Genomic DNA, 24,425 nt, shown 5'->3' on the forward strand with positions numbered 1-24,425 from the left:
TATCTCCCAAAACAAAGTGGATAGCTCTTGCAAAAATGACAAGCAAGATTGACCTCTGGCCTTGGCATGTAGTCACACACATGTGTACACACATACACACACACACACACCAGTGTTCAACAGGAAAAAAAAACACAAACCAGCTCATTTGTGTGTGTGTGTTTGTGTGTATGTGTGTGTGTGTGTGTGTATGTACATGTGTATCCTGTGGCCTATGTGTGAGGCATCAGAAGACAACTTGCAGGAGTTGGTTCTTTCTTTCTGTCCTGTGGATCGAACTCAGGCCATCAGACTTGGCTGCAAGCACCTTTACCTACCGAGCCATCTTGTAGACCCTTTTGTATGATTATCTAGCTGTGTTGGAGGAAGAAGGAAGACAGCAGCCCAGGGGGATCCCTAATGGTCTAGTGTCCCCCATTCTCACCCTCTCCCATCAGGCACCTGCTTTCCCACTTTTGCAGCCCTGGAATTAGGGCTTTGAGAAGGGCTTGGTGTGCCAAGCAAAGGAAGCGAGGTTTATAGCCTGGCTGCATTATGATGGGAGCAGCAGAGTGAACAAGGAGTGAGTCAGATGAAGACACATGCAGGAGCCTTGATCCCATGTGAGGAAGCTAGGGAGAAATGCACGGTGACTCGGGGCACCCCCGGAGTCCCTGTGGTAAATTCCATTAGAGTTCTCTCAGCTAATCTGCTCATCTTTGGGACCTTGGCTACCCACAGAACCCCTACTGACCCTAGTCACTCTGAGCATTTGCCTGGCTCAGTGGGAACTCACCAGAAAAGGCATTTCCAGGACCTGGGCATGCCGCTTATTGCTAGAGATCTTGCCAGTATGCATGAAGCCCCGGGCCCGTCCTGAGTACCTCATACCACACATGGTAGGACAAAGCCTGTAATGGCTATATAGAGAGTTTGAGGCTAGCCTGGGAACAAGAGACACTGTCTAAAAACAAACAAACAGACACAGTGAGGTGGGAGGTGGAGAGATGGCTCAGTGTTTAATAGGACCCAAGTTTAATTTCCAGCACCCATGTCAGGTGACTCATATCTTCCTATAACTCTAGCTCCTTTTAATCTTTCTTTTTTTTTAAGACAAGAGTTCTCTGTGTGGCTCTGGCTACCATGGAATTCATTATATAGACCAGGCTACTCTTGAACTCACAGAAATTCACTTGTCCCTGTCTCCCAGCTCCTTGGATTACAGGCATGTACCACCAAACCCAGCCAAAAAGAAATCTTTAAAAAAAAATTTTTTTTAAAGGCAGTCGGGCAGTGGTGGCGCATGCCTTTAATCCCAGCACTTGGGAGGCAGAGGCAGGTGGATCGCTGTGAGTTTGAGGCCAGCCTGGTCTACAAAGTGAGTTCAGGACAGCCAAGGCTACATGGAAAAACCCTGTCTCAAAAAACAAACAACAACAAAGGCGTGTTCACGGACACAACCAGAATAGAACAAGAACATATATTTCAATGAGATGGATAGAAGGTTCCAGAAAAAAGGAGAGACCTTCAACATGGAAGCTCATAAAGAGAGTAAGACAGGCCTAGGGTGTTACTCAATAGCAGAACGCTTGTCTAACTCTCTAGCAAATCTGGACCCTGTGTTCCAGACCCAGAGAAAGAGAAAGAATATGGTTGCTCTCTAGAAATGAAAACATGCTGTTCTGTTGCTGTGAAGAGACATCATGGACAAGGCAAGTCTCCTTTTAAAAAATCTTCTAAAAAGCATTTAACTCGGGCTGACTTATAGCTTCAGCGTTTAGTCCATTATCATCATGGTGGGGAACATGGCAATATTTGAGAGCTACATCCTGGGGCAGAGAAGAGAAACCGGGCTTGCCCTGGGCTTTTGAAACCCTCAAAACCCAGCTGCATCGACAGGCCACGCCTCCTCCGGCAAGGCCACGCCTCTTAATCCATCTAATTCTTTCGAACAGATCTACTCCCTGGTGACTAAGCATTCAAATACATGAGCCTATGGGGGTCGTTTTTACTCAAACCACTACACATGCCTTCTCTTGCAGAGTTTAGTGTTTCCCTGACCCACACCATCCACATTTTCCTCCCTATTTCTCTTCCAAGGGCACAAAGATTCCCTCACAACCCCGGTACCAGCCTCGCCTCCCCCGTGAAGTCTTCCCTCCTTACACACCTGCCTCATATCTTTACCCTACACCCCAAGCCTTACAAGGCAGCTTGAGGAGCTGGGGAGGACGGCTCAGTGAGTAACGCTCTTGTCACACAAACATGAGGATCTGAGTTCGGATCTCCATAACCCATGCAAAAAGCTGGGTGTGGTGGCTCACACCTATAATCCTGGTACTGAGCGGCAGCTCACTGTCCAGGCAACTTAGCCGAATCACTGAGCTCCAGGTTGTAAGAGACCCTCTCCTCCTAAGTAAACTGAGAGATATAGCCTTATATTTGTACTTTTGTTTTCTTTTTCTTGGGACGTGTTGTTTTTTGAGACAGGATCCCTCCCCCCCCCTTTTCTCTCCACCCCCCCAACCCCCCATCTCCCCCACTTCACCCCCCACCGCCACCATCTCCATCACCCTGGCTGTCCTGGAACTCACTCTGTAGACCAGGCTGATAGAGTCTAGAATTGATACAGTCCAGGGATCTTGATTGGCCTTCTTTTCTCTGCCACTTAAAGAATTAAAATGCAGGAAAAACTGAAGCGCTGAGCACAACAGGTGGCAGCAGAGAATGCTCAAGCACAGCAGACAAAAGCAACAGTTAAAGGAAGGTGTTGGTTTGGAGGTGAAGATACACGCCATGCACAGCAGACACACAGAGAAAAAGAGGCTCTGCGCAGCCCCTGAGGAGCCTTCCCCTACTTTAGAGTTGGTCGGTTTGAAAACAGGATGGGTGGTTGATTGGTCTGCAGCTGTGGTGTGACATGTCCCAATCAGGCCTTTTTTCTTTTCTTTTCTTTTCTTTTTTTTTTTTTTTTTTTTTTTTTTTTCCTTTTGAGACAGGGTTTCTCTGTAGCCTTGGCTGTCCCGGACTCACTTTGTAGACCAGACTGGCCTCGAACTCACAGAGATCCTCCTGCCTCTGCCTCCCCAGTGCTGGGATGAAAGGCGTGTGCCACCACCGCCCGGTCAGGCCTTGAACTTGTTGAGCCAGGCCATCAGCAGGGAGCCTGGTGGTGGGAGACAGAAGCTGTCAGGCTTTTGTCTCAAGTCAGGAGATTGAGGAAGAAGACGGCCATCTTGGAGATTTGCCACCTTTATAACCACCTAGCCATAGCCCCTGTCCCTGTCTGCTGACCAGGGAGTCTGGCTAACTCTGAGAACTGGCCTTGAACTCACAGACACACACCTGTCTTTGCCTCTCTCGTGTTGGGATTAAAGGTATGTGCCATTATACCCAGCTACACTTGTTTCCTTTCTTTTCTTTCCACTTATTTTAATAGGGTATCATCTAGCTCAGGTTGGCCTTGAACTCACTCCGTAGCTGAGAAGGATTCTGAACTGAGCCTCCTGCTCTTACCACCTGAGAGCTGGGAGTCCAGACATGTACTACAGGCCTGGTTGTAGGCAGTGCTGGGAATTGAACCCAGAGCTTTGTACATGAGGCAAGCATGCTGCCCACTGAGCCATACACACACCCCCTGCTTCTTTATGCTGTTTGCTAATCACTCATGCCAGTCAGTCTTTGGTCCGTCACGGCATGTGTGGTGTGACATTTCTGCCGGGAAGGGAGCTGTTTCTTTTCTTTCCTTGGTGTCATGCCACTGAGTGCGAGTCGCGAGTGATATTCGGTTGTGCCAGAGGAAACCAAGATTCATCCTTCAGCCAGGACAGAAGGCAAACAGCCTGTGTCCAGAGAAAGAGCTGAAGGGAAACTTTGGAATGCAGAGAATGCGGAACCGGGGCCTGGCCACGAAGAAGAAGCGTGACTCAGAGCCAAGCCATCCAGAATCTTAGGAAAAGAAACAGATGAAGGGACAGGATGCTGTCAGGGGCCCTTCAGGCCCTAAGTCTCCTCATTGGCTGAAGGAGTCAGCCTCTGAGATCACATCTACTTCAGACACTGTGAGCACCACCCTTCCCCGCTCTCAGACTTCCTCTAGGCAGCTCCTTCTCGCCTCAGATGCTTGAGGGGCATTCATGCTTGTTGAACATAGCTCCTAAGAGACCCAGCAGTAAACACCCGCAGGAAATAGAAACCAGACGGTGAGATTTATATCTGGAATTCCAGTATTCCAGGAGTGGAGGCAGGAGGATCACATGTTCAAAGCCATCTTGGGCTACATGGCAAGACCCTAGTTGAAGAAGAAAAAGAAGAAGGAAGATGGTGATGGTGATGATGATGATGATGAGGAGGAGGAGGAGGAGGAGGAGGAAGGAGAAGAAGAAGAAGAAGAAGAAGAAGAAGAAGAAGAAGAAGAAGAAGAAGAAGAAGAAGAAGAAGAAGAAGAAACAAGGGAGTGTAGCTCAGTTGTAGAATGTTTGCCTGTACAAAGGCCCTAAGTTTGATCCCTTGCACCTCATAGAGCAGGGAACACACTTGTAATTAAAGGACTCAGGTGGATTCAGGAGGACCAGAAGACAAGAGAGGGTGTGTGGGAGAGAGAGAGAGAGAGAGAGAGAGAGAGAGAGAGAGAGAGAGAGAGGGATGGCAGGGGAGATGCCTTTATGCCTTTATTCTACGACTTGGGAGGCAGAGTCTGCCAGGTCGGTCTCTGGGAGTTTGAAGCCAGCCTAGTTCACACAATGAGACCATGGCGGGCAGGAGTTGTGGATAACAAAAATTCTGCCCTGTAGGGCCCCTCTGGAAAGGTAGGTCAAGCTCCCCCTTCCTTGTATGCTTAAGGGAGGAAGATGCGTATGGAAGCCAGGTGGGATGGCATGCACCTGAGTCCAGGACTAAGGATGCTGAGATAGGACACTTTTGAGTTCAGCCTGGCCTCCAGTGAGGTCAACGCTACATAGCAGGAACCTGTCACAAAACACAGAAGATATACATGGATTGTCAGAAGGGTCCATATAGGATTCCATATTCCCAAGCAGCAACACCAGCCAGTCGGGGAGCGGTCAGGATGGGCACAGCAACAGATAGATCTGGCCTGGAACAAACTGGAGAATGGCTGGCAGCTGTGCCCTCAGGAAGCTGCCAGTCCACTGGTCAGATTCCTTGAGGCTAACTCTGCTAAGCACAGGAAGTCCAAAAGACAGCTGTTTCCAACAGTGCTCCTTCAGGGAGCTTGCATTCTTTCGGAGTTAACAACACTGTCGACGGCTGTCTGCCCCTCAAAACTAGCTACCACACAGTTGAGTGTCTAGAAGGCCCTCACACTGAGTAAATGCTTTCTCTGATGCCCACAACAACCCCAGACGCCTGAGTCCTGATCTGTCTCAGATAAGAGCTGGGCCAGTGAGGTGGCTGGGGGTTGCAGGGGTGGAGGGGGGTGGGTGGTAAAGGCACTCACAGCCAAGCCGGATGGATGACCTGAGTTTGGTCCCCATACGTGCATGGGAGCAGCCACTCACACGCACGCACACATGATTAATAATTAGCAGGCAGGAGAGCTGAGATCTGACAGAGAGTGTGACTTTGCCAGGTAAAGCCCTAGGTTCAATTGCCCCCTCCCCCCCAAAACAAACAAAAACAAAAAGTGAAAACCACTGGAGCCCAGTGAGAGGGCTCAGTGGGTAAAAGTGGTTAATGCCTTCCAATCCACAGCATTGAAGAGAAAGCTGACTTCTACCACGTGTCCCCTGCCCCCCTTCTCTCACACACACTATGGCATGCACAAATCCTTCTTTTTTGGGGGGCTTGTTTCAAGACCTGGTTTCTCTGTGTGATAGTCCTGGCTGCCCTGGACTTACTTTGTAGACCAGGCTGGCCTGGAACTCATAGTGATTTGCCCGCTTCGGCTGGGATTAAAGGTGTGCACCACCACACCCGGCTCAATTTAAAATATTTTAAATCTAAGGCTTAAAAGGATTAAGTCACGCTGGATGTGGGACCACAGGCCTGTAATCCCAACACTTGGGAGGCTGGGACAGAAATTTGGAGAGTTCAAGGCCAACCTGAGCTACCTAGTAAGCTCCAGGCCAGCCTGGAGTACATAGATAGACCTGACCTTCAAACAAACAGACGGACAAATGGAGGTAGGGGAGAAGGAAGGTTAACTTTTGTCGTCATCCGTATTGTCATCAAGGCCCAGGTCCCTGCCTGGAGGCCAGCTGATCTCACTGTCAGCATCCCCCCATGTATGGAACAGTTGCTATGCAACCACAGCTCATCCCTCAACCTAGATGACTTAAGTAATCTTGACAGCCCTCTGTCAGCCAGCGTCAGATCCCTGCCTGGAGGCAGGCTCTTACTTGGCCGTAGCTACCATTCTTCCATTTATAGAACAGTTGCTGTGTGATCATAATTCATCTCTTGGCCTCTCTGAGTCAATTAACTTTTACCTGCTTCGATTTTGAAACTCTATGGTTGTATGTGTGTTTATCAGAAACTGGTAAGATGGTCCAGGAGTTAAAAAAGCTTCATAACCCTGGTGATTTGAGTTTGATGCCCAGGTTGAATGAGAGAACCAAACTGTGAATGTCCTCTGATCATGACACATGTGCTGGGACACACATGCCAACACATGCGTCACAACACACACGCACACATTTTTTTTTTTTTAAAGTCAATTCCAACAACTACAGGCTATTTTGTAGGGCTCGGAGCAAGTCTGAATTTAACCAGAATGTTTAAGGGGGCTGTGTCTATGAAACTAGAAGAAGAGAAAGTCAGATATGGACAGGCCGTATCAGCCTACCCAGGAGCCATGTTACCCCGATGAACAGAAGCCAAGACCCTGACCACTCCGCCCAGCTCCCTCCTAGAAAGGGCAGAGACAGCCCAGCCCAAACATGAGCTATTTTCAGAACTGTGTTGTTTGGAGAGCCACCAGGCCAAAAATAGTGCAGTGCGTTAGTGTTAGCAGGGGGATCTTGTGTTCTCCCACCCCCAGCTCTCCCAGTGAAATCATCAGGCATGGGGTGGGGGGGGAGGCGAGTGCCAGACCCAGCATTCCAAGGAGACTGTGTAACTAACTGGCAGGAGGCTGACCCTCCCTCCCAGAGGAAGAGCCTAGGAGCCTGAAATTGACTGTAAAAGGGATTTCTAGGAGAAAAAAGAGAAGGAAAGTGGGACTGAGTCAGAGGACGGAAGAGAAGGAATGAGAGTGCAATCTTCTTTGAAGGAGACAGGACAAAAAGTGCAAGAGAGACACTAGAAGAGGAAGTGAAGAACAGCTTTATCTTGAGTGACAGAGGGACCGAGCAAGATGTCTCAAGGGGAGAGACAGCGAGACAGAGAGACGCAAAAAGGAAGGGCAAAGTGAGAGGTCAAGAGGGCAAGAAGTTAAGATGGGGGGGGCGCCGGGGAGGGGCTCTGGGAGACAATTCAGCGGATAAAGGCACTGGCAACCAATGCCCACACTGTGAGTTCGATCCCTGGGGCCCCCACTGTGGAAGGAGAAAGCCAGACTACTACACGTTGTCTTCAGACCTGCATATATGCATTCATTAAAAGGGGGGATGGGGGAGGGGAGGGTCAAAGGTCAAAGAAAGACCATGACTCCTGCAGGCCCCAGTGGAGCCAGCTGCTCTATGAGAGAGGGCAAGGGTAGGAGTTGGGGGTTAAGGGGACAGTCATGGAAAATATGAGTCTGCCCCGATTGCGAACCACCTGTGGAGGAACCAGATGGAGCCATATTCCTGAGCAGATCATCCTGGAATTTTCCCAGAAATCCACAGTCCCACGTAATTTACGCTCTTATCTCTGATTCCTCTGGGGAAGTCAGAGGGTTATTTCAACAGCAAGGACTTTTCTCCTTCTGTCCATTGCTCCCCACCCCTCCCCGCTTACCAAAGGGTCAAAGATGAAGCCAACACGGTTTGGGGGTTCTAGAGGGGAAGAAAAAAAAAGAGAGAAAGTGACACAAGCCTGTGACTCAGGTTAGATTCTGAGAAGGGTTCCCCCAAAGAAGGCTTGGAGAGTAAGACATCACCCCCCTCCAGGAAGCCCTCAGGAAGCTGCATCCTGGGTATGTGCGCAAGCACGTGTCTGTGGAAGACTAGCTCTCCAGGGTCATAGGGGTCAAGAGGAGATGCAGGAACTGTAGTCAAGTCTGCTTTTCAGACCCTCTAGGCAACCCTAGTTAAAACAACCAAAAATCATTGTTGGGCATGGTGGCACACGCCTTTAATCCCAGCACTCGGGAGGCAGAGGCAAGTGGATAGCTGTGAGTTTGAGGCTAGCCTGGTCTACAAAAGGAGTCCAGGACAGCCAAGGCTACACAGAGAAACCTTGTCTCGGAAAAAAAAAAAAAAAAAAAAAGAACCAAAACCAAAAACAAACCAGAAGTCCCATTCTACTGGGTTGTGTCTCCACTTATATATTTTTATTTAGTTATTTATTTGTATACATGTGTGTCCATGTGTACACATATGATACAGAGAATATGTGGACGCTGGAAGACAACGTATGGGAGTCAGTGTGTTCCTTCTATCATGTGCGTCCCAAGGATTGAACTCGGCAGCAAGCACTTTTACCCTGTGAGCCATCTCATAGGCCCATTGCTTGGTTTCAAACACTCACCCACTAGCTGCCCATATGTCCCTCTAGTTTAAAGGTCCCTTCATCCCAGCACTTGGGACACTGAGGCAAGAGGGTTGTGAGTTCAAAGCCAGCCTGGTCTACATAGTGAGATCCTGTCTCAAAAGAAAAAAGCTGGGCGTGCCAGTTATTCTAGCACTAGGGGGGGTGGGGGGTCAGAGGCAGGAGGACCGCTGAGAGTTTGAGGCCAGCCTGGTACATATAGTGGGTTTCTGAGTAGTCAGGCTCATATAGCATGACTCTATTTGAGGCATCTTCCCCACCAAAGAAAAAGAGAGGAGGAGGAGGAGGAGGAGGAGAGAGAGAGAGAGAGAGAGAGAGAGAGAGAGAGAGCCAAACTTTCCATTCCCAAAGAAAAGCATCATCCCCTTCTCACTCCCATCCTCCCATTCCTAGAAAGGACACAGAGCCACCACCCAGCTCTCCTGAGTGAGGCCCAGAACAGAACATCAGACCCAAGTCAGAACAAAGCTATTTACATCCTGGCGAAGCCCAGCCCAGCCCCAGAAAATGGGTGGTCTCAGTGGGGGAAGATCCAGAAAAAAATGTGAGAATGTCAGCCAGAGTAAGAGAGGGTCACCCAATGAGCCCCATCCCCAGCTGCATCTCCACCTGCCCACCCCACTTCTGAATGCTTGGGGACACCTCTGACCGCTAAAGCATCTGGAGACACACCTAGGGGTTAAGAGGTATCACGTGCCCGGGCTGTGTCTTCTTCCTCAAAGATGGCTAAGAACATCTGCCTCTCCCTCCTAACCAAACAGCCTCCTTCAGGGCTTCCAAGCCACAGATGAGAAAAGGGAAAACACACACACACGCAGCAGATGGACCAGAATGCTCCCCTCTGGTTGGGCCTGTCTATGAGCCTAAGTTTCCAACTGAGGTTTTCCTTCTCCCCTCAGCCTCCCCACCCCCACCTGCCTGGGGATGCAGGGTCTCTGTGAGAAAACTCTGCAGGGCCCGTTGCCCTGGTATCTGTTTACTGAAAATCCAAAACAAATATGCCTGCTGTACCGCCCACCTAAACTTCCTATGACTCGCCAGCCAGCTGTCTCCATGGATACTGCTGAGCGAACCCCATCACCTATACAAAAGATGACAGCATGGGAGCCCCAAGGTCAAGAGTACCCTCTCCTCATCCCCCACCACAGGACCACCTTAGCCTTTTCTAGTCATTCCTCCCTCTAAGTCACAGTATCTAGGGCTTACGAAGGGCTTTTGAGTCTGTCCAACCTCGAAAGGTACCAGCCTGGTCCTCTTAGGTGCTGTCCTAACTAATGTTCACTCTCTAATGAGATAGTCAGGTTGGTAATGTGGTTCAGCTGGTTCAGCACAGAGTCCCAGGTTCGAGCCCCTGTAACCACATAAACCAGGTGTGGCGGTGTGAGCCTGAAAGTTCAATAGTTGGGACGTGGAGGCAGGTGGAGTAGAGTCTCTGGGCTGTCCTCAGCTATATAATGAGTTTGGGGCTATCCTGGGCTGCTTGAGCATGAGATTGTCCCCCAAACATGAAAGACTCTGCAGTCATAATTCCTCCTCAGGACCGCCACGGTGGGTCTAAGAACAGAACCCCACTGCGTTATATATTCTGTTTCTTTCTATGCCTGGTCCTGTGGCTCCAGCCTGCCAGTGTCTACACCCAGAGAAGAAGGACATTTCAAAGCATCCTTCGGGGTCTGGCGAGATGGCTCATCCCCTAAGATCACATACTGTTCTTGTAGAGGACCTAAGTTCCGTTCCGACCGCCCACACTGAGCAACATACAACTGCCAGTAACTCCAGCTGCAAGGAATGTGACACCTCCCAGCTTTCATATGCACACACCCACAAAGGACGCACGCATGCACACATAATTAAAAATTAAGAAAGATGCCTGGTGCGGTGGCGCACACCTTTAATCCCAGCACTCTGGAGGCAGAAGCAGACCGACCTCTGTGAGTTGGAAACCAGCCAGAGCTCCAGACTTGAGTTCGAGGGCAGCCAGGGATACACAGTGAGACTCTGTCTCAATTAATAAATAAACAAATACATGGTAAAAATAAAAATCTTAAGAAAACACCACCTCAGTGCGCTCTCAAGCATCTCAGGCTGCTCCCAGGAGCAGCAAAACTTCCACACCACTCCTTGCTCCTTGACAAGGCTTTCTGTGGTAACTTGTGTTCCCATCCACGGAAAACTGTAGTCCAATTCAGCCACCAGCGCCCCACCCAGTACACCTCAAAACCCAGCCGCACAAGGCTATTGACACAGAGAGCCCTCAGGGCCCCAGAAGAGTCTGGCCCCGTGTGGGGAGTCAGCGTGGTTCTCTGCAGGCCTGGCAGGCTCATAGAGGCAGACGGAAGAAAGAACCTGAAGTTCTCTGTCAGGGCTCAAGTCCAACAGGAACTAGGACCCAGACAATCACAGGGCACATTTCATGCCCTCTGGCCACTGGGCAGAAACCCAAGAGAAGGCTAGGCCGATTTTTCCTGGAGGTAAGCCCAGGGCACACAAGGGGCAGACAGCACTGGTAGGGTCTGGGGTGGGCTTCTCCAAAGAGGGAGGCGGCGGGAGGGGCGGGGAAGTAAACAGGAGTTGTGTTGAAACAAACTAAGCCTCAAGGAAGGGAGTCCCAAACACTAGTCATTGTAGGTTGTGGTACCACTAGGGGTCTGGAGGACAGACCCAGCCAAAGGCAAAGGGTCAGGGATGTTCCAATTAAGGCAATGGGGTTTGCTCAATTATCCCCCATGCCCTCTCACACACGTACACACACACATGTCCCAGCAAGTCCCTGGGAGGGAGAGAGGGAGGGGGAAGGGAGGGAGGGAGGGAGAGAGGGGGCAGGGCGGGCGGGCAGCCCAGACATTTCCAGAGCTAGAAAGTGGGTGGGGCCGGAGCATGAGTTCATCTATTTCCTGCCCACATCTGGTATAAAGGAAGACAGCAGCCAGCGCACAGAGCACAGCTGGATCAGGCTGCTGCAGAGCCCGAGAGCACTGCGAAAGGAGTGACGCCGCGCACCCGCCTCCCGCAGGGACACAGCCAACCGCAGCTGAGCAACGGCCAACAAAGCCAAACGAAGAGCCAATCACAAGGCACCTTTGAAAGCTCCAGGTAGGAGAAAGGCAAGCTTGCTCTCTCACCTAAGGCTTAATTAAGGAAGAGAACATCCCTACCCAGAAGTCTCCGTCTCTCGCCCCCATTTTCCCTCCGCCTTCTTCCACGCTCTTCTGGAGCTCTGCAGCCTTTAGTCCACCCTGGTCCAATCAGGGCCACAGGTGGTCAAGTCAAACCTCACTTCTAACCCCTGCATCTCAGAAGCAAACACGTTGTCTTTCAGCCCCTCTCAGCTAAACCTCTCTTTTCTCAACTTAGCAACGGAACTTTACTTTTAAAAAGAAAAACAAAACAAAACAACCTTAAAATTGCATTTATATGTATGTGTGTGCGCGCTTGCCTGCAAATTCATGTGCCACAGTGTGGAAATCAGAGGAAGACTTTCAGTTCTCTTCTCTCTACCACATCGGTCCCAGGAATAGAACTCGGGTTGTCAGGCTTGGTGGCAAGCGCCTTTATCCACAGGGCCATCCTAGTGGTCCCAGAGAAATTTTCATACTGCTAACTTGAATGAAACAGTAGTTGGTGGACTGTAATAACGGGGGAGGGACCCCAAAAATCTTGTAAATCAAAAGCTGTCTCTATCCAAAAGGTCTCTCAAGCCCGCAGAAGGGAGAAGAAAATACATGGGTGTTTTTCTAAGATTCGCACCGGGAAGCCAGGCGGTGGTGGCGCACACCTTTAATCCCAGCACTCGGGAGGCAGAGAGGCAGGTGTATCTCTGTGAGTTCGAGGCCAACCTGGTCTACAAAGGGAGTCCAGGACAGCCAGGACTACATAGAGAAACCCTGTCTTGAAAAACCAAAATAAGAGCCGGGCGTGGTGGCGCACGCCTTTAATCCCAGCACTCGGGAGGCAGAGAGGCAGGTGTATCTCTGTGAGTTCGAGGCCAACCTGGTCTACAAAGGGAGTCCAGGACAGCCAGGACTACATAGAGAAACCCTGTCTTGAAAAAACAAAATAAGAGCCGGGCGTGGTGGCGCACGCCTTTAATCCCAGCACTCGGGAGGCAGAGGCAGGCGGATCGCTGTGAGTTCGAGGCCAGCCTGGTCTACAAAGTGAGTCCAGGATGGCCAAGGCTACACAGAGAAACCCTGTCTCGAAAAACAAAAAGAAAAGAAAAAAAAAACCAAAATAAAAGCAAAAAAAAGATTGGCACCGGTTTAAAAAAAAAAAAAGAAAGCGCCCTGTGACAGACATCAAGTAGCCTCAATGGGAAAGCATGCCTGTAATCCCCGGCATTGGGGAGACTTGAAACAGGAAAATCTCCTGAGTTCAAAACCAGCCTGGGTTACATAACAAGACTCTGTCTGGAAAAAATTAAAAGAATTGGTTAGAGGCAGAAGCGGGTGAGCTCACCATCCAATCGCATGATGGGATCTTAAAGGAGGTGAACGTACTGGACCAGTCTCCTACAGGCTAGATGCAAACAGAGAGCCCGTTCCATGACTGAGGCAGCATGTCCCCCTCCGGGCAGTCTTCCCGAAACACCTCCTTATCAGATTCTCTATCCATTTATCCCAGGATGCAGCCGTCTTCAGCCCTCGCTTGCCTCACTACCCTGGGTCTGGTTCTGGTCTTTGGGAACGGGTTTGCTTTCCACCTCCAAGAGTCCCGTGCAGCCCGTCAGGCCACCGACTTCGGAGTGAGAGTGTTTCGGCACGTGGTCCAGGCCTCCAAGGACCGGAATGTGGTTTTCTCTCCATATGGGGTGTCCTCTGTGATGGCCATGCTGCAGCTGACCACGGCAGGGAAAACCCAACAACAGATCCAAGATGCTATGGGATTCAGAATCAGTGGTGAGAAACGGGCAGAGTGGGAGGTGGAGAAGAGGGTCAGGAGGGGTTCGCAGACCGGAGTCCAGAACAAACAGAGAAGGCAGGGGAGCTGGCTCCAGCATCACCAAGTCAAGTCACGTCCAGCTGCAGCCCAGGGACTCCCCGTTTTCTCTCCCACTTCTGGGTCAGTTGACCTTGACTTGTCTGTTGTGTACCAGCCAGTAGATGGAGCACACAGGAACTGTGTGATCCTGGCACTGGGGATATAGTTTGCCTAGCATGCACAGGGCCCTGGGTTCCATCCGCAACATCAAATGAAACAGAAGATGGTAGCATATACTTGTAGCCACATTACTGATTGGGAAGTAGAGGCAGAAAGGTCAGGAGTTCAGGCTCATAGCTGGCTGTGTATGGAGTCCAGCAACTGCCCAGATTACATGAGATTTCTTTTCTTTTCTTTTCTTTTGTTGTTTGTTTGTTTGTTTTGGTTTTTCGAGACAGGGTTTCTCTGCGTAGCCTTGGCTGTCCTGGGCTCCTTTTGTAGACCAGGCTGGCCTCGAACTCACAGGGATCCACCTGCCTCTGCCTCCCAAGAGCTGGGATTAAAGGCGTGCACCACCACCACCTGGCTTAATCCCAGCACTCTGGGAGGCAGAGGCAGGTGGATCTCGGTGAGTTTGAGGCCAGTTTGGTCTAGAAAGTGAGTCTAAGACAGCCAGGGCTACACAGAGAAATCTTGTTTTGAAATCTAAAAAAAAGAAAGAAGGGGGGCAGAGAGAGAGAGAGAGAGAGAGAGAGAGAGAGAGAGAGAGAGAACTGGGCATGGTGTTGTATATACCATTAGCTTCAGCTCTTAGGAGGCAGAAGCAGGCAGATCTCTGTGAGTTCCAGGCCAGCCTAGACTACATCCTGTCAGGCCACCCAAAGGTGCATGGTGAGACTAGTCTCAGAAAATGGGGTCAAGAAGAAGAAGAGGAGAGAGGGAAGGGACGATGAGAGAGAGAGAGAAAAAAAAATTACAGTTTGGCAAGAGACCTCCATCACTGACTCCTGGAGGAATGGGAGAACCTCATTCACCTGGACAGGGGAAGGGCCCTCCTTGGGAAACCTGGCTCATCTTGGAAGGCCTTGACTCAACATGAGCCTAATAGGTCCTGTCCCGGCTCCTCTGCAGAGAAGGGCACAGCTCCTGCCCTCCGTCGGCTGTCCAAGGAGCTCATGGGGCCCTGGAACAAGGATGAAATCACCACTGCGGACGCCATCTTTGTCCAGCGGGACCTGGAGTTGGTCCAGGGCTTCATGCCCCACTTCTTCAAGCTCTTCCGGACCACGGTGAAGCAGGTAGACTTCTCAGAGGCGGAGAGAGCCAGATTCATCATCAATGACTGGGTGGAAAAGCACACCAAAGGTAAGCGGTGGGGAAAGCGGGCCAGTCCCAAGGGTTCATGCAGAGAAAGGGAACTCAGTGTCAAGTTCATCTGTCCTCAGCTGTCCCCTTCAGCTTCATAGATAAAAGGCAAATGCTTCAAGAACCAAAGTATAATAGCTAATACCTATCTGGCCCTTTCCTCTTTCCTCTTGTGGTGCTAAGGATGGGAGCCTGGGCCTCATGCATGCTGAGTAGCCACTCTGCCACTGAGCCATACCTCAGCTCCTCACTGGGGAGTTCTAGGCACATGATCTACCATTGGGATGTAACCCCGAATTGTGTTTGTCTTGGGCTGTTTAAAATAAAACCACACAGATGGGTATGGTGGCACAGGTCAGTAGAAAGGTCATGAGTTTTGGGTTAGCCTGAAATACATAGCAAGATCCTGTATCGTGTCCCCCCCCCAAAAAAAAAGCAGACTAGGGAGATAAAACGAACTAATTCAAGCCAGATGCAGTACAGTATGCCTGTAGTCCTAGCTACCCCACACACAAAAGCAAAAAACAAACAAACAAAACTTACCAGAACCAGCAAGATGGCTCCACAGGTAAAGGCTCTTGCTGTAGAGCCTAGTGGCCTGATTTTGATTCCTGGAGGCCACAAAAACATGGAAGGAGAGAACCAGTTAGCAATAAATTGCCCTCTGACCTCCATGCCATGCATGTACCCCAACACATACCTCATACTGCCCCCCCACATAAAATAATAGTAATTTTTTAAACAAATGAACAAAAGCAAAACCAACATGGAAGACGTGATGTCAATAAGGACAGCAGTAAGTACAACACGAGTGTGCATGGGCCTCCAAGATTACAGCTTAAGAGGACAGCAGAAGAGGAGAAATGAGGGAGGACAGAGGTTTCTAATTCCGATGCCAAACTGGATTCCAGAGCCCAGAGAATTATGGTGAATCCAGGGATGTGGCTCCCCAGATCTTAGGAAGCTGAGGAAGAGGAGGATTACCGTGAATTAAGGTCATCCTAGGCTACAGAGTGAGTCCTGAGCTAGTCTGGACTCTAAAGAGAAAAAGGAGTCAGGAGAAAGACGTGAAGGAAGGAGGGGAATGGAAGGAAGGAGTGAGAGAGGGAGGGAGACTAGTGAGCTGAAAGACACCCCAAGACTCTTGGAATTGATTGATCCATTAACCCACACCATCTCTTGTATCCCTTCAACAAACATCCATTTGAGAACTGGGAATAGAAGGGAAGCATCTAAGATGCTTAAAAACCATCGCATTTCTTCATGGCCTCGCTTTCCCTTAGGTATGATCAGTAACTTACTTGCCAAGGGAGCTGTGGACCAGCTGACGCGCCTCGTGCTGGTGAACGCCCTCTACTTCAACGGCCAGTGGAAGACCCCCTTCTCAGAGTCCAGAACCCGCCAAGGCCTCTTCCACAAGTCTGACGGCAGCACCGTCTCTGTACCTATGATGTCTCAGACCAACAAGTTCAACTACAGTGAGTCCAAGACCCCCAGTCCCTACATCTCACAATGACAGACCCTAGGCAACATCCACAGCGTCCCTCTCATAGTGAGGAAGGTGGCGGATGAGGTGGACACACCCAAGTTATCACAAAGACTTCCCAAGCAGAAGATACTGAGATAATCTGAGTAGGAGAAAGGAGATACTGTTTTTTTTTTTTTTTCGTGCTAGATGAAGCCGAAACTTAGATGGTCTCCCAGACCCACATCTGCCTGACCCTTAACCCCATCTCTCCTCTTAAGAGGTCTCTAGTGCAGTTACCTGGGGCCAACCAGCCCAGCTAGGGGGAAAGGCTGTGTAGGTGTTGAGAGTGAGAAGATAAGGATGGGGATAAATTTGTGGCTGGGGTCAGACAGAAGATAGCAAAGGTCGAGAGGGAGAAAATAGACAGGAAGGGTGGGGGCGTGGCTTAGGGTGAACGCTCAACCAGCACTGGTAAAGCCCTGGGTTCCGCGCTCATGAAGTGGGTGTGCTGGAGCAAAAGTTTAAGGCCATCGTTGGCTGCATAGCTAGTTCAGAAAAATAAAAGGGAAGGGAAACATCTGAATGGGGTGTAGAATGGGTTAAAGGACCTCCAAAACTAGGATGGAGAGCTTGGCCCTTCCAGAAGGAGAGAGGACAAGAGAACCAGGAGGAAGGCTAGGAGGGGACCCATGTGAGCTGGAGCCATTTCCGAGGTGCCATCTTGGTATCTTCCCAGCTGAGTTCACCACTCCTGACGGCCACGACTATGACATCCTGGAACTGCCCTACCATGGCGAGACCCTCAGCATGCTCATCGCAGCACCTTTCAAAAAGGAGGTGCCCCTCTCTGCCCTCACCGACATTTTGGATGCTGAGCTCATCAGACAGTGGAAAAGCAGCATGACCAGACTGCCCCGCCACCTCATCCTGCCTAAGTAAGCCATCCCACTTGGCCAACACCCTAATCCCGACATCCACCACCTCTCCTAAAGCCACTGTCCCCGTGTGGGGTTTCCCAGATGGGTGATGTCCACAAGGAAGGGACATGCGTGGGAGGGATGATGGGAAAGCTTCTAGCCTGGGCTTGATTATGGCTTCTGATTTCATCATCTTTCTGCCTGTTTCTACTGTTGGAGAGGAGAGAGAGTTTACAAAAATACATACCCACATAGCCCATGCACAGAATACCCAGTAAGTTGAGCACAGTGGTGCAAGCCTGTGCTTGAGAGGTGGGGGGTGGGGGGGGGGGGGGGGGAGGAGAGAAGCAGGATAGTGAGTTCAAGACCAGCCTTGGCTGTGAGGGCAAGATTGCTGGAGATGTGGCTTAGTTTGTAGAGTGCTCACTTAGCATGCAGGAAGCCCCAGGTTTGAACCCAATACCACAGAGACCAGCCGTGGCAGTACAAAACTTGTGACCCCAACACCTGAAGAGCTAGCACGTGAGGATAATGAGTTCAAGACCAGCCTGGGCTATATAGGGCAAGACCCATCCCCATGGCCTTGGCGGGCAGGCAGGGAAAGGGACGGAGATGTAGCTCAGTTGACAGGGTGCTTACCTCTTATGCACAGAGCCCTAGCGCTGCCGCATAAACCGGGCATGATGGCACGTAGCTGCAACCCCATCACTAGGGGTCTGGAAGCAGGAGGGTCAGGAGTTCAAACCAAACCAAAACAACAAACAAACAAATAGCCGACCAGCCAAAAGAGGAGCTAGAGAAATGAGTATATAGGGGCTTCTAAATTATTCTACGCCACTTCGTAAATGTCACCCACCCACCCAATCTCCTTCCTTCACCCACTAAACAATGAAAAGCATCGATTCCAAGGCCAGGCAAAGGAGCAGTCACAGCTTCTGAGTGAGACTGCCCCCATCACCCCCACCCTACCCCCCCCCCAAAAAAACAGATTTCTTTTCCCTTTTTCTTCTCTGCTAATCCTTCTGCAGAATCAAAAGGGGTGGAGAAGGTTGTGGCTGGGTAATTCCAGAATTATAGGGAAGCTCCTGCCCAGGCTTCCCCTAAACTCCCAGATGCTGTAATATCAGGCTTGGAGAAAGAGAAGAATTGAGTTGCTTTAGATCCTGACCTTCTTCTCCTGTCTTTCTCTCTCATCAAGATGGAACTAATGACTCATGCCCTTGTGGGAAGCAAAGAGGGGGGCCCCATAGGCTCGCTGAGTGCGTGCTCTGAAACAGCCTGCAGACCACAGTGAGCTCCAACAGGGGGAACGTGAGCCTGTCCCCCTCCTGCAGTCAAACAGAATACAATTATGTCAAGACTACTGTCTTATTTGGGAAAAGCCATTAGTCACGGATTCGAGGGGGCGGAAAGATTGAACAATGCTCATTAATATTAGAAGTTTCTGGCAAGGAAGAGGAAAAAAAAAAAAAAAAAAGGCCAGACCTCCTAGCCAAATGAAGTTTCAAAGACTTTTAATGCCATTTTAGGGAGGTAGAGGCAGGAGAATCAGAAGTTCAAGGTCAGGGTCGGGATGTAGTTGAGTTGTTGGAATGCTTGCCCAACTTGTTTGAGACCCTGGGTTCTAGCCCCAGCGCTACATAAACTAGGCATAATGGTTCACACCTGGCACTTAGAAGGCAGAAGCAGGAGTTCAAGACCATCTTTGGCTACATAATGAGTTTGGGGCTAGCCTGGGCTACATGAGAGCCTGTGTCAAGACCAACAACAACAACAACAAGCCAGGCCTCTTTCCTCCGTGCTCACATCAGTTTCTACTCTGTCTCACTGTCATAGAGGGTACCTGGTAGGTGATAGGAGAAGAAACATTTGAGGGCCAAACTAATGTTGTTCCCTGGTGCTGCCCATAGGTTCTCCTTAGAGACTGAAGTGGACCTCAGAGGGCCCCTGGAGAATCTGGGCATGACTGACATGTTTAGCTCAACCGAGGCCAACTTCACAAGTCTTACTGGTAAGAGACGATCCCCCTCACATTCTTGCTTCCACGGGTCAGGGTTTCTTTCCCACAGAAGACAGGGTGGTGGCTAATGGGTCCTTCGTGTCCTCTGTTTCAGACCAAGAGCAGCTCTCGGTAGCACAGGCTCTACAAAAAGTCAAGATCGAGGTGAATGAGAGTGGCACGGTGGCGTCTTCCTCCACAGGTGAGTGTGGCTCTGCCAGCCTCAGGCCTCCACTCTGGGGTGGCAATCACCCTGCAGGAAACCTAGGGCGAGGCCAATCATTATCTTTCTCCAGCCTTTTTCTCGGAGTAGAAAACCGATCCACTTCCCCCGGGACCCAACTGTCTTATTTACGGCTCCTGAGTTCCAGGGATGTGAGGAGAACACCCCTCCCCACAAACAAACAAACAAACAAACAACCCTCCCCCAGGTACTGCCGCAGTGAGAAGCAGACTTAAAGGGTATGCTTAGTATAGTAGTAAGCTCTAAATATATTTGTGATTGATAGGAAACTGGGGCTCAAAGGAAGTCTCAAAACTTTTAGGGGTGATAGTCAGTGAACAAAGAAACCACCAGAAGACAGGTACAGTGGCCCATGCCTCGGGAGGCTGAGGCAGAAGGATGCAAGTTCAAAGAAGTGAGACCCTGTCCTGAAAAACCAAGGACTAGGGAATGTAGCTTGATGGTAGAGCCCTTGCCTAGAATCCCCCAGTGAGGAGCTGGGGTGTGGCTCAGTGGTAGAGCACCTGCCTAGAATCCCCCAGTGAGGGGCTGGGGCGTGGCTCAGTGGTAGAGCACCTGCCTAGAATCCCCCCAGTGAGGGGCTGGGGCGTGGCTCAGTGGTAGAGCACCTGCCTAGAATCCCTCCAGTGAGGGGCTGGGGTGTGGCTCAGTGGTAGAGTACCTGCCTAGAATCCCCCAGTGAGGGGCTGGGGCGTGGCTCAGTGGTAGAGCACCTGCCTAGAATCCCCCAGTGAGGGGCTGGGGGTGTGGCTCAGTGGTAGAGCACCTGCCTAGAATCCCCCAGTGAGGAGCTGGGGTGTGGCTCAGTGGTAGAGCACCTGCCTAGAATCCTCCAGTGAGGGGCTGAGGTGTGGCTCAGTGGTAGAGCACCTGCCTAGAATCCCCCAGTGAGGGGCTGGGGTGTGGCTCAGTGGTAGAGCACCTGCCTAGAATCCCCCAGTGAGGGGCTGGGGGTGTGGCTCAGTGGTAGAGCACCTGCCTAGAATCCCCCAGTGAGGGGCTGAGGGTGCATGGTTTAGCAATAGCACTCTTGCATGCATGATGCTCTGGGTTCCCTACTCCACTACTAGTTTCTTTTAAGCCACCTGAAATTCATCTCCCAGTGCTGCCACCAGATAGACTGATGTCACTAGATCTCTTGGAATCACTCCAGTGACAACATTCCCTTAACCCTAACACATTGTCCCTTCTCTTTCAGCCATTCTAATCTCAGCCCGCATGGCCCCTCCAGAGGTGATTATGAACCGACCCTTCCTCTTTGTGGTTTGGCACAATCCGACAGGTGAGCAGAGCTCTGTAATATTCTCCTGTCCCCCTGGCACTTAAAAAAAAAAGAATCATTATGCACCTGTTTACCATGAAGATGTCCCTCGAGTCCCTGGGGACTCAGCAAAGATTCTAGTCAATTCCATTCCCTTTTCAGCACTCTGTCATAGCCCCACACATTGTCATACACAGTGTCAACCCCCCCCCACGCTTTGTCACTTGGCCACTCTTGCTCACCTCTTTAGATCTCAGCTCTCAACTGTCATGATTCTTCTCTTCCCAGATACAATCCTCTTCATGGGCCAATTGATGGAGCCGTGAGAACAGGAAGAGAAGCCTTCATTTGGGACAAAACTGGAGATGCTATAAGCAGAAACTCTGAAGAAAAGAACTGTCTTAAGGACTCTTTCGGAAGAGAGAGAAGGCATTTCCTTTTCACTCCCATGCCGGTAAATCTTTCCAACTAGCCTCCCAGACCTCAGACTCTCGAAGCGGAAAGAATCTAACTCCCTCACTAGGGACCCCTGTCCCACAGAGGTCTCTAATATAAACCATAGGACTCACTGAAAACCTGGATCTTTCCACCATTTCAGCCTTTGGAGCCGGTTCCCACCAAGGTCCCAGCAGGGCAGGGCCACAAGGCTTTCACTCAACACGCTCTGGTGAAGGTCATTTGTGTTCCAGTCACACTGTGGCCACCTCTCTCCTGTCTGCCATTGCCATGGCAGGTGGGCATAGGCCAAATGAAGAAACACTGTCCTATCTTAAAAGTCCACTGTAGAAGTGACCACCTCGCTCAGCTCCAGGGGGCAGTAGATGGACAGATCCAATGGCTGCCTGGTGTTGAGCCTTCTCCAGGGCCCCCTTTGTACCCTCCCATGACACAGCATGCATATGTTATTTCAGAGTGTAGGTGATTTGTTTACACAGCTTTTTTTAAAAAAGCCCATACAACTTTTTTTTTCTTTGAGGAAGAGTGAAAGAAAGGCCAGATGTGTGTATGCCTGGCTCTTCATCCCCAGTCTCCAGGGTGGGGCTGCAGGGGAGAGAGTCCAGGGGTGTGCTTGAATATTTATCACGTTCTTACTCTTTGTATGCTTGTTGGGGGAGAAAAAGCACTGTTAAGGAAAAGGCATTTCATTTAAACCATGGCAAATGGTGTCCCATTTGGAGGTCTGAATCCCTGTACGTCAGGAGCACATCGCTCTCCAAGCCTGCCCCTCTGGGTGGCCCCGGTGATGGGGCTCACACTGCCGCCTAGTGGCAACCCAGCACACCCTTACCCCAACACTCCCCCGCCTCCGCCTCCTCCCCCCCCCCCCCCCCCCGACACCTCCCATGGCTCTTTTCCTTAGGGACCTTGCCAAGGTGATGCTTGGCAGCCCACGTTAAAAGAAGGGGGGGGGGGGGACGATTAGGTGGAAGAGAGAAATTTGAGAGAGGGCAAAGTGGTTTTAAATTTTTCCAATACAGTCAGGAGCAGAATGGCAAAAGGGGCTGTGTGACCTAACAGGACAGAACTTTCTCCAATTACTGGGTGACTCAGAGCGGCACTGGTGACTCACTTCAATGTGTCATTTCCGGCTGCTGTATGTGAGCAGTGGACACGTGGTGCTGGTGGTGGGGAGAATGAAAGAGACAGCCAGCTCCTGGTCAACCACCTCTGTTAGATAATCTTTTTTGAACGCTTCTTAGTTGCGGGTACGATCAGAAAACCAATTTACTGAAAAATTGCACAAGAAAGTAACGTGAATATAATCTCATAGCAGGCCACTCTGCATCCGTTATGTCTCCACCGGGGTGGGGGCAGGGGGCAGGGGGCAGGGGGGAACAACTCATTTGTGTGTGTGGGTTTTGTTTTGTTTTGTTTTGTTTTGTTTTTTGCTTTTTCTCTCTCTTCTTTCTCTCCCTCTTTTCATTATGCACTGGACATTGAATGTTGTTGTTACATATGCCTTTTTTTTTTCACTTTTGATATCTAAACAGGTAAATATGTTTTTAAAAATAATAAAAACAAAGAATATGCAAACAAAATTGCTTGCTTTTTTGCCTTCTATGTTTTACCCAAGACAAGGAATTGAAACAGTATTATGGGCTGGCAAATGGCTCAGTGGATAGAGTATGTGCCACACACGACCAATGACCTGAGTTCAAGCCCTGGATCCCACATGATGGAAGGAGAGAACTGACTCCTGGGAGTTGTCCTCTCACTTCCATAAGCAAAACATGGCACACACACCCACATTTACACACACAGATGATAATAATAAAATAAAGTTAAGGGACAGGTGAGATGGTTCAAATGGTAAAGGCACTTGCTGAGAGGTCTAGTGATGAGCTGAGTTCAATTCCCAGAACCCACACCATGGAAGGAGAGGACCAACGCTTACAAGTTGTCCTCTGACTTATACACACACACACACACACACACACACACACACACACACACACAGTAAATAAGCCAGGCAGTGGTGGCCCATGATTTTAATCCCAGCACTTGAGAAGCAGAGGCAGGCGAATCTCTGAGTTCGAGGCCAGCCTGGTCTACAGAGTAAGTTCTAGGATAGCCAGAGCTACATTCTCTGTGTCATGGAAAAACAAACAAGCAAACGATGTAAATAAAAATAAACCGTTGCTGAGCAGTGGGAATAAGCCTGGATGCTAGCGCCTGGGAGGCAGAGGTGGGAAGATCTCCAGTTCTAGATCAGTTTGGCCTTGGGTTGAAAGTGGTCTCTACAACAAAGAGATCTCCGGTCGCAGGGACTTTGGTGAGCCACATACCCACAGGCACAAGGCCATGGGAAAATCCATGAGACAGTCACCTCAGCACTGTAATCTGCCTTAATGACATGATGTGCAGGGCTTGCTTCTCCCCCAGAAACCATCCTTAAACGGGGGAAAGGGTGGGCTGAGGACATAGCTCAGTTGATCCCAGCCCAGCATGCAGGAAGCTCTAGGTTTGATCATTGGCACTTCATCAAACTAGGCATGGTGACACATGCCTGTAATCCCAGCATTTGGGAGGCAGGTCAAAGGGATCAGAAATTCAAGATCACCTTGGGCCATGTGGTGAATTTGTAGCCAGCCTGGGCTATCTACATGAGACCATGTCTGAAGAAAAAACAGAGGAAAAAGGAGAGAGAGAGAGAGAGAGAGAGAGAGAGAGAGAGAAAGAGAGAGAGAGACTGACCCAGCACTTGAGAAGCAGGGGCAGGCAGATATCTGTGAGTTCGAAGCCAACTTGGTCTATATAGCAAGTTTCAGGCTGGCCAGGACTATATAGAAAGACAGATCACGGAGAGAGAGACAGAGACAGAGAGAAAGAGAGACAGAGAGAGAGAGAGAGAAGGGAAAAGGGGAGGGAGGGAGGGAGGCTGTGTGGAGCATGCCTGTAACCCCAGCACTTGGGACCTTCACAGTGAGACCACGTCTCAAACACAGGAGAGCCAGGCTTGGTGGTATATGTGAACGCAAGGAGGAGGAAAGGAATGGGGGTGGGGAGAGACACAGAGATGCAGCTCCAAGTGGTCATTCTCTGGATTCTCAAAGCTATTCCTGTATTGTTTGCTTCCATCAGGTGTCGTCACCCACTCCCCTTCTAGCCCTGTTCTCCATCTC

General features: G+C 50.2%; 1 protein-coding gene across 1 annotated transcript; it reads left to right on the top strand.

Moving 5' to 3' along the window:
- Positions 1-10,918: 10,918 nt before the first annotated feature.
- On the top strand, positions 10,919-21,536 carry Serpine1 (serpin family E member 1). The gene is made up of 10 exons (XM_051161251.1): positions 10,919-11,102; positions 11,547-11,724; positions 13,252-13,526; positions 14,680-14,913; positions 16,197-16,391; positions 17,118-17,316; positions 19,209-19,309; positions 19,413-19,499; positions 20,740-20,823; positions 21,091-21,536. Exons 1-10 carry the CDS (start codon positions 11,045-11,047, stop codon positions 21,126-21,128), a joined length of 1,449 nt encoding a protein of 482 aa, XP_051017208.1. The 5' UTR covers positions 10,919-11,044; the 3' UTR covers positions 21,129-21,536.
- Positions 21,537-24,425: the final 2,889 nt, after the last annotated feature.

This window comes from Acomys russatus, chromosome 19 (genome assembly GCF_903995435.1).
Source record: "Acomys russatus chromosome 19, mAcoRus1.1, whole genome shotgun sequence".
In the NCBI taxonomy this organism is placed as follows: Eukaryota; Metazoa; Chordata; class Mammalia; order Rodentia; family Muridae; genus Acomys; species Acomys russatus.

Bases quoted from the DNA above. Each gene is read 5' to 3' on its own strand.
- Serpine1 (XM_051161251.1), top strand. From the start codon at position 11,045: ATGCCCTCTGGCCACTGGGCAGAAACCCAAGAGAAGGCTAGGCCGATT. The intron at 19,310-19,412 runs GTAAGAGACGAT...CCTCTGTTTCAG, and splicing joins CAACTTCACAAGTCTTACTG to ACCAAGAGCAGCTCTCGGTA. The intron at 20,824-21,090 runs GTGAGCAGAGCT...TTCTCTTCCCAG, and splicing joins GGTTTGGCACAATCCGACAG to ATACAATCCTCTTCATGGGC.